At 46.1% G+C, this 10,041-nt stretch overlaps 1 protein-coding gene across 1 annotated transcript; it reads right to left on the reverse strand.

Annotated features, from left to right (window-relative positions):
- Positions 1-289: 289 nt before the first annotated feature.
- On the reverse strand, positions 290-2,785 carry LOC117191553 (glutamate transporter polyphemus-like). The gene is made up of 4 exons (XM_033396383.1): positions 2,723-2,785; positions 2,311-2,655; positions 835-1,100; positions 290-767 (listed from the first exon to the last, which is right to left on the reverse strand). Exons 1-4 carry the CDS (start codon positions 2,783-2,785, stop codon positions 290-292), a joined length of 1,152 nt encoding a protein of 383 aa, XP_033252274.1.
- Positions 2,786-10,041: the final 7,256 nt, after the last annotated feature.

Below are 10,041 nucleotides of genomic sequence, written 5' to 3' on the forward strand. Positions count from 1 at the left end.
GCTACAAGCTATGCCTGGAATTTCCAGCTGCTGCTGCTCCTGGACTCCTCCTGGCTCGTGGCTCACTGGTCACCACATTGCTGGCATTTTGAGGCGTTGCTTGTGCGAGGAATTTTTTGCAAGCCATATTTCATTGAATTTACATGCCAAGTTTTTCCGTCTGCCTCACTCCCTCTCTATCCCTCTCTATAAACTCTACTTTGCTCTCTTTTTGAGCTTATTTACACGACCAATCTCTGTCCGATCCCCCACTGTAATCAAGCCGCCCGATCACCACAGAAAGCATTCTTTATTCAGGGGTCAGCACTCCAACGGACACGTTTTTCGCGCTGAACGACTTTTTGCTGCCGCCGTACTCCTTCATCATGTCCTGAACGGACAGGGTGCAGCAGTAGCCGAGGATCAGCAGGCCAGCGATGATCAGCAGAATGTTTTTGACGAGCTGCCACCTCAGCTTGCCGTAGGTATAGGGGGCGTGGTAGTTGAGGCACATATCGATGCAGGCGGGAAAGACCAGATTGAGCAGCGATATGGTGAGGGCGCCGACGAAGGCCAGCAGGGGCCCCAGATTGGGGAAGGCCACCGCATTGACGGTGCTCACGAGCACGAAGCACACCCGGCAAATGTACTCGACAACGTGCGGATGCCTCAGCCGGTCTCCGCGGTTCAGGTAGTGGTTGACAAGGATGTCGATGCTGATATAGCCGGACAGGGGGTACGACAGGAACAAAGCCAGGCTGATCAGCGCCTTGGAGATCTGCGAGATTCTATAGGGGATTACTGGGGTCGGGGTGGGGGGGCTCTCTAATTGGCAGCTCTCGCTCTGGCACTCACACTTCGTCGGTGGGCAGATTGAGGGTTATACTGCCGTCAACGAGCGGTCCGTACTTCCAGTAGCCCATGATGGCGAATAGCAGGTAGGAGATGACGACCATGACGGCGAAAAGGTTCAGGACGCCGAACAGACCGATGTAATTCTGCGGCTGGGCCATCTTCGCCTCAATGGCCAGCATCTGATGAAGATTAGGATTACGATAAGGATTAGTCGGAGGACAGAGAACAGGCCTGGATGGCTGGCAGGACTTACCACTCCCACAGAGCTGACGGAAAACAGGGCGATGCCGAAGAAGAGGGGATAATTGGAGGGTTCGTTGAAAAACTTGCGATCCGTTATGGGTGGCAGGCCCCGACACAAGTAGTAAACGAGGGGGAACGTTGTGAGTTGCTGCGGAGACCGCAACTCTACATTTATACCCGATACTTAGTCAGTATGGCTCTCCTCCGGCAGACGCCGCTAATATTAAACGACACGACAAAGAGTGCGTGCGAAAGAGACAGAAAATCAGTCTGAGCGTGACGTCGGGCGCTGCGAAGCCACTGAAAATTGATTTCTTGCATTTGGCTATAAAAATGATCTGATCTTATCCAGATTCAGCAATCTGATAGATATGGTCATTATTTATGATTCTGCGTTTTTAGTTTTCTCGAATGTGCAATATTGTGGATGCGACAGATTTTCGTCCTTTGTGTGGGCGGAAGGGGGTGGGGCGAAATTTTGAGATATACGTTTAATAGTGAGATCTAACAGAAGTGCGAATACCAAATTTGGTTACTCTAGCCTTAATAGTCTCTGAGAGTTTAGGATGCCCCAGATTTTCGTCATTTGCGTGGGCGGAAAAGGGTGTGGCGAAATTGGGACACGAAACGGTCAAGGTCCGATCACAGGAGTGTGGATACCAAATTTGGTTGCTCTGGCTCTTATACGTTCTGAGATCCTTGAACTCATATTTTGCAATTGGCAAAACCGACCATGAAACCTGTGTGTTAGAGAGAGACAGAGCGAGAAAGAATGAAATTGATTCTTGATTCTGGCTATAATAATTATACGATCTGGTTGCGATTTTACACTCTAGAACATATAGTCATCCTCTACGACTCTGCGTTTTTGGTTTTATCGTATCTTTAAAAATGTGGATGCCACAGATTTTCGTCCTTTGTGGAGGCGGAAGTGGGCGGGGCGAAGTTTTGAAATATTTTTTAGCAGTGACATATCACAGAAGTCTGGATCCAAAACATCGTTGCTGTAGCTCTTATAGTCTTTGAGCACTAGGCGCTGAAGGGGACGGACAGACGGACAGACAGACATGGCTCAATCGACTCGGCTATTGATGCTGATCAAGAATATATATACTTTATGGGGTCGGAAACGATTCCTTCTGGACGTTACACACATCCACTTTTACCACAAATCTTAAATATACCACAATACTCATTTTGAGTATCGGGTATAAAAATCATAAAGAAGCCCACATACATGACGATATTGGCCACCATGTTAAAAGGCACCAGGTACTTGAGAAGCCGTACGAGGAAGAGCGGTATCGTGCACAGCCCCACGATCGCTATGTAGATGCGCAGGTCCACGTCGAATTTGAAATGTTCCGCCAGCTGCTTCAGGTTGACGGCCACAAACACGAGATAGACCACGCAGACGCCGTAGTGGGAGATGCTGAGCACTACGTCCACCAGGAAGCCAGCGGCTTTGGCGCAGTACTTGCACCACTTGGGTCCTTCGCCGAAGGAGAACACCATTGTGTCCGAGAAGTTGCAGTAGCCCTGCTTCTGCCGCCGCGCGGACTCCACCATGCACATGACCTGCCAATAAAGATGATAGTGGAATCAATGGCGAGTCGGTGGAGCTTCCAGGCAGCTGTCCACCCACAAGCAGAGTGATGCCATGGATCATCATGATTGCCGTGAGGATCAGCAAGATGGCGCCGCACATCTAGCCCGTGTAGGAGAAGGCAAGGGGCAAGGGGCAGGATTCCTGTTTATATCACGCCCTTGAGCAGCGACACAAAGGCCCCCGTATTCCTGTTTTTATACCCGATACTCAAAATGAGTATTGGGGTATATTAGATTTGTGGTAAAAGTGGATGTGTGTAACGTCCAAAAGGAATCGTTTCCGACCCCATAAAGTATATATATTCTTGATCAGCATCAATAGCCGAGTCGATTGAGCCATGTCTGTCTGTCCGTCTGTCCGTCCCCTTCAGCGCCTAGCGCTCAAAGACTATAAGAGCGAGAGCAACGATGTTTTGGATCCAGACTTCTGTGATATGTCACTGCTGCAAGAATATTTCAAAACTTTGCCCCGCCCACTTCCGCCCCCACAAAGGACGAAAATCTGTGGCATCCACAATTTCGACGATACGAGAAAACTAAAAACGCAGAATCGTAGAGCATGACGATATCTCTTAGACTGCAGAATTTGAATAAGATCGTATTTTTATTATAGCCAGAATCAAGAAAAGAATTTCATTTTTTCTCGACCTGTCTCTCTCTAACACACACGTAGCATAGGCGGCTTTGCTTAGAGTAAAACATTAGCGCCTAGTTCTCAGAGACTATAAAAGCTAGAGCAACCAAATTTGGTATCCACACTCCTAATATATCGGACCGAGACGAGTTTGTTTCAAAATTTCGCCACACCCCTTCCGCCCCCGCAAAGGATGAAAATCTGGTGATATTCCAAAATCTCAGAGACTATTAAGGCTAGAGTAACCAAATTTGGTATCCTCACTCCTGTTAAATCTCACTATAAAACGTATATCTCAAAATTTCGCCCCACCCCCTTCCGCCCCCACAAAGGACGAAAATCTGTGGCGTCCACAATTTTAAGGATACGAGAAAACTAAAAACGCAGAATCATAGATAATGATCATATATATTAGATTGCTGAATCTGAATTAGATCAGATCATTTTTATAGCCAAAAGGAACAAATCAATTTGCACTGGCTACGCAGCACCCGACGTCACGCTCAGACTGATTTTCTGTCTCTCTCGCACGCACTTCTTGTCGTGTCGTTTAATATTAGCGGCGTCTGACGGAGGAGAGCCATACTGACTTAGTATCGGGTATAACTGTAGAGTTGCGGTCTCCGCAGCAACTCACAACGTTCCCCCTCGTTTTTTTTCGTTTGGGGGGTTTGGGCAGAAGATGAGAAGAGTTTCTCCAGGGACTGGCATATCTTACGTGATGGGGGCTTCCACAACACGGTTGTAATAGCGATTGTAGCTGGGGAACAGAAAGAAAATGTTAGCAAAGGAAGGGCATTCTTGAGATTAATCGCAAAACCTACTTGTCCGCCACTCCGCCTTCAGTTTAAATGAAAACAACAAATTTTATACTCTTATATCCGTAACAAGAGTTGACTGATGGCCTACTGGGTTCAGCCCAGGCAATAACACCGATCTCAGAAGGATATTTATTCTCCGCTAGGCAAAGGAATATCTATTTGGGAAACTCCTGAGGCATGTACCTATAAATAAGTGAAGGAGACTTACACTCCTGTTCCCTCTGAGAGGCCCACTCGCACAGCGAAGCTCTTCCACCATTCCACAAGACCCCAGCAGACATTAATAAACGCACACATCAAAAGTAAAATTCAATTTAGTGCCAGCAACAATGAAGACATAGTCCCAGCCCCACAGAAAAAAAACTAGCTTTGGAAGCAGATGGATAGATACTCTTATAGGCAGAAAAATTTATATGAAGAAGGCTATATCGACTCCCCTGGGCTTAAGATGCTCGACATTCTCTGTAAACCCGTCATAGCCTCCTTCTGAAGGGTACGTACAAGCAAAAAAAAAAGGCCACCCTCCCCTGGTTCTCCGTCAAAGTGTTTTTGGGCCGCAGACTTAAGCCGGGATGCACATTAGCATGAGGAGTAGTCGTTTTCCCGCACCCACTCGCACCAGAATTCAGAGCGGGAGTGTGGGAAGCGGAAGGTTCCCCCACTTACGAGTTGCACTCGAAACTGAAATCAAAATAAATGTCAACACTGCTGTCACACAAAGCCAAACCAATCTCTAGCTTTCTCCTTCACTCTCTGTCCGTATTTTCTAGCCACCCTCTATACGCTCTATCCTTTCTATCCACTCTATACTCTTTGTTCGCCTCTAAACTCTGCTTGGGGGTCGAAGTTTTTGACTTCCTTAATGACAAAGTGTGGTGACGGTGCACAGGGCACAGGGCAGAAGGCTGCTTCTTCTCCTGATCCCACTTTTGCTGTTCTTGCTGATGATGATGATGATGTTGATGATGTCGACCTCCTTCTTGCCTAATGGTGGTTGCGCGAAAGAAAATCCCCGCACACAGATCCACCACTCGCAGCTCCTCTTCATTGTTCGTTTTGTTAATTAAGACAAATTGATAAGGTGTGAAATTCTTGATTTTTATACCCGATACTCAAAATGAGTATTGGGGTATATTAGATTTGTGGTAAAAGTGGATGTGTGTAACGTCCAGAAGGAATCGTTTCCGACCCCATAAAGTATATATATTCTTGATCAGCATCAATAGCCGAGTCGATTGAGCCCTGTCTGTCTGTCCGTCTGTCCGTCCGTCCGTCCGTCCCCTTCAGCGCCTAGTGCTCAAAGACTATAAGAGCTAGAGCAACGATGTTTTGGATCCAGACTTCTGTGATATGTCACTGCTAAAAAATATTTCAAAACTTCGCCCCGCCCACTTCCGCCCCCACAAAGGACGAAAATCTGTGGCATCCACATTTTTAAAGATACGATAAAACCAAAAACGCAGAATCGGTGAGGATGACCATATCTTCTACAGTGCAAAATCTGAACCAGATCGTATAATGATTATAGACAGAAGCAAGAAAACAATTTCATTCTTTCTCGCTCTGTCTCTCTCTAACACACAGGTTTCATGGTCGGTTTTGTCAATTGCAAAATATGAGTTCAAGTATCTCAGAACCTATAAGAGCCAGAGCAACCAAATTTGGTATCCACATTCCTGTGATATCGGACCTTGACCGTTTCGTGTCCAAATTTCGCCACACCCCCTTCCGCCCCCGCAAAGGACGAAAATCTGGGGCATCCACAAATCTCAGAGACTATTAAAGCTAGAGTAACCAAATTTGGTATCCGCACTTCTGTTAGATCTCACTATAAAACGTATATCTCAGAATTTCGCCCCACCCCCTTTCGCACCCACAAAACACGAAAATCTGTTGCATCCACAATATTGCACATTCGAGAAAACTAAAAACGCAGGATCATAGATAATGACCATATATATCAGATTGCTGAATCTGGATCAGATCGGATCATTTTTATAGCCAAAAGCAAGAAATCAATTTTCAGTGGCTACGCAGCGCCCGACGTCACGCTCAGACTGATTTTCTGTCTCTCTCGCACGCACTCTTTGTCGTGTGGTTCAATATTAGCGCTGTCTGCCGCAGGAGAGCCATACTGACTTAGTATCGGGTATAACTGTAGAGTTGCGGTGTCCGCAGCAACTCACAACGTTCCACCTCGTATTTTCTGCGTTGTGCGCACCAAAATAAAATGTTTTTTTCTTTCTTTATCAATTCTGTTGTATTGCTCCTTTTGCTCTTTGCTGTTGCATACTCTTCTTGCCGGGAATTAAAGGGTTTCCAATAGATGTTTGACACTCAAAAAAAAGGAAGTATACCAGACTCCACCACTCCACTCCACACTGTTAGTGGATCGAAACCTTAAAAAGGCAACATAGAAATGATTTTTCGCTGGAAAAACTTGCAGCTTTCTACCGAAAAAACATCGAATCAATCGTATACACATTTTGTATAATTATTCATACGAACCAATTTTCGTTTCAGGGCATCTCATGCTTCGACTCTCAAAACCGATACTTTTTCTTGTGTTCCTTTTCGTATTTTTTAGTTTTTCCGCCCCTCTTGTCTTTGGCGGCCTTTGATGTTCTTTGATGAGGTGTTTGTTAAGTTTTCCTTCGCTTTCACTTTGGCTTTTCCTTTCTTTCCCTTCCATTTTTATACCCGATACTCAAAATGAGTATTGGGGTATATTAGATTTGTGGTAAAAGTGGATGTGTGTAACGTCCAGAAGGAATCGTTTCCGACCCCATAAAGTATATATATTCTTGATCAGCATCAATAGCCAAATCGATTGAGCCCTGTCTGTCTGTCCGTCTGTCCGTCCCCTTCAGCGCCTAGTGCTCAAAGACTATAAAAGCTAGAGCAACGATGTTTTGGATCCAGACTTCTGTGATATGTCACTGCTACAAAAATATTTCAAAACTTCGCCCCGCCCACTTCCGCCCCCACAAAGGACGAAAATCTGTGGCATCCACAATTTTAAAGATATGAGAAAACCAAAAACGTAGAATTGTAGAGAATGACCATATCTTTAAGACTGCGAAATCTGAATTGGATTATTATCATTATTATAGCCAGCATCAAGAAAACAATTTCATTTTTTCTCGCCCTGTCTCTCTCTAACACACACGTAGCATAGGCGGCTTTGCTTAGAGTAAAACATTAGCGCCTAGATCCAGAGACTACAAAAGCTAGAGCAACCAAATTTGGTATCCACACTCCTAATATATCGGACCGAGACGAGTTTGTTTCAAAATTTCGCCACACCCCCTTCCGCCCCCGCAAAGGACGAAAATCTGGGGATATTCAAAAATCTCAGAGACTATTAAGGCTAGAGTAACCAAATTTGGTATCCGCACTCCTGTTAGATCTTACTATAAAACGTAATTCTCCAAATTTCGCCCCACCCCCTTCCGCCCACACAAAGGACGAAAATCTGTTTCATCCACAATATTGCACATTCGAGAAAACTAAAAATCATCATTATCATCATCATAAAAACGCAGAATCATAGATAATGACCATATCTATCAGATTGCTGAATCTGGATCAGATCAGATCATTTTTATAGCCAATAGGAACAAATCAATTTGCAGTGGCTACGCAGCGCCCGACGTCACGCTCAGACTGATTTTCTGTCTCTCTCGCACGCACTCTTTGTCGTGTCGTTTAATATTAGCGGCGTCTGCCGGAGGAGAGCCATACTGACTTAGTATCGGGTATAACCGTAGAGTTGCGGTGTCCGCAGCAACTCACAACGTTCCCCCTCGTTCTTTTTTGGAACGAAACGAAACGCAACGTAACGCAATTTGGATATGATTCACGCAACCCAAAAGGCAGGCCGAAACGCTGTCTATCAGGCGGGGCCCTGCTCCATTTACATTTTAAACCAAATTTAATCCAGTTTGCGGGGAACAACGGCAACACCTCATCCGTGGCATCTTTGTCAGTGGCTTTAAAACTTAAATCAACTAGGAAATTGACTTTGCAACACATTGGCAGCTACAGAAAAAGAGCAATCGGTTTGTTTTACCCCAGTGGTAGGGTCAGTGGCAGTGACAGTGGAAGGGGCATGCGCCCAGTCTTAATTATTGACCCGTCAATTGCACAAAGCGAAACAGCAACAGAGGCGGCAGAAACATCAGAAACGAAACCGAGCCCGGAAATCGGAAAACAGAAACAGAATTCGAATCGAAAATGGTTCAAACGTTGCTAAGGCATAAATTTATTTGTTTCCAGAGGCAAGCCAGGGGCAAAACAAAAACGAGGTGATTCCGTTTAAAGTGCAACGTGCCACACACTCGAGGCTTGAAGATGCTCCCCTGCCGAATCCTTGAATCCTCAATTTCTGATTCTCTATTCAATTCAATTCAATTCAATTAAGTTCAAGTGGGGTGTGTGCAACCCCAGGCGAGCAGAGGGATTGCTAAATTATTGTAAATACTCGTAGTAGTCGCTGGAAATTGGTTGCCACGGCAGCGCCACATCTCCAGCTCCACGTCTCCAGTTCCACATCTCCAGCTCCACTCTCCATCTCCATTCTCCTCTCGTGTGCAGCCAAATAATCAGTGCATTAGACGAGCATTCGCCGTGAGGGTCGAATGCAAACGTCAAATGATTTGCAGACCCTCAGACCGGTGCCAAGTGCCCATATCCATTGCTTAGTGACCACAAGATGGAGATGTCTGTGGCACGGACGGATCAAAGTACTCATTTGATGCGCTCAAGTAGCCACGTGGTAGATAATAACACACACACACAAAGGGTTAGTGGGTAGGAAGTAGCTGCCCGCTGCCCCAGCGTGTCACTCAACCGTTCCCTGCTCTGTCTTGGAGGAGGCAGCACTACGGGAGGATGCCTAATCACTCCCTACTTTGAGGCGTCTCAAGGGGCATTTATTTCCCTAATTGCGCATACGCAGTGCGGTCCACGGCTTAGTCCCCTCCGTCTCCGCCTCGGCCGTACTCCCCGTAAAATTGATTTAAAATCCTTTTGATGGCAGCATAATGGAATGTTGTGGACGGGCTAGAGGTTGACATTTTAATTTAATTTTTCGCTCGTCTCAAAATCTAGTTAGCGCGGAAAAGTTTTCCATCCGCGCTGCAAGCGCCCGTTAATGTTGGCAGTTAACTTAATTTCGTCGCATTTAGCCGCACATTACGCCGCACAGCACAGCAAAGAGCAGCAGCAGAGGAGAGGCACCTATGAACTGAGGCAAGATAAACAATGCCATACGCGATACAAATAACTGATGTTGCACCAAAGACAAATACAGATTCGTGTCAGAGCGCTGCAACGTACTATAATTTGTGGCAGGAAGCGCGGAGGAGGTGGAAGGCTGGGAGGCGTCAAAGGAGTAGGAGCCGCTAAGTGAGTGAGTCATGCATGCAACAGACGATGCAGCTTGCAGGAAAAATGTTAACTAACGATGACAACCCTGGCTGGGAGCTGCAAAATGGTGGCGGTGCTGCCTTGTGGCTGGTGCTCCTCTTCCTGTCCCTGTCCCGTCGCGTTATTTACATATTCACTTGTAAGTATACGTATTCTGGATGCGTGCTGTTTATTTATGATTGCATTCAGACCCCTCTCCCCACTCCCCACTTCCCCCCTTCCCTTATGATGGCATCATCTGGTTGCAGCTAGAGCCGCTGGTGGCAGTGTGCTGGTGCTGCCGCCGTTGCACTTAAAAGCGATTAAATATAAATCAATAGAAAAATTTGCATATTGAATGCGCGACTCAGACTATGGACATTCCTGAAGCGCCTTGCCTAGGGTTGGTCTTGGCTGGGGTTGGGTGGTGTTGGGGAGAGGGGAATGAACTTTAAAATAATTTCTATCTATAGGATCTCATACCATATATTC

Source organism: Drosophila miranda, assembly GCF_003369915.1.
Source record: "Drosophila miranda strain MSH22 chromosome Y unlocalized genomic scaffold, D.miranda_PacBio2.1 Contig_Y1_pilon, whole genome shotgun sequence".
Classification (NCBI taxonomy): Eukaryota; Metazoa; Arthropoda; class Insecta; order Diptera; family Drosophilidae; genus Drosophila; species Drosophila miranda.

What these genes read in the sequence shown, in the direction of transcription:
- LOC117191553 (XM_033396383.1), bottom strand. Translation starts at nt 2,785, where the DNA reads ATGTGCGGCGCCATCTTGCTGATCCTCACGGCAATCATGATGATCCAT. An exon ending in TCCATGGCATCACTCTGCTT is followed by an intron (nt 2,656 to 2,722) that starts GTGGGTGGACAG and finishes CTTTATTGGCAG; the next exon opens with GTCATGTGCATGGTGGAGTC. An exon ending in TGGCCAATATCGTCATGTAT is followed by an intron (nt 1,101 to 2,310) that starts GTGGGCTTCTTT and finishes GTTTTCCGTCAG; the next exon opens with CTCTGTGGGAGTGGTAAGTC.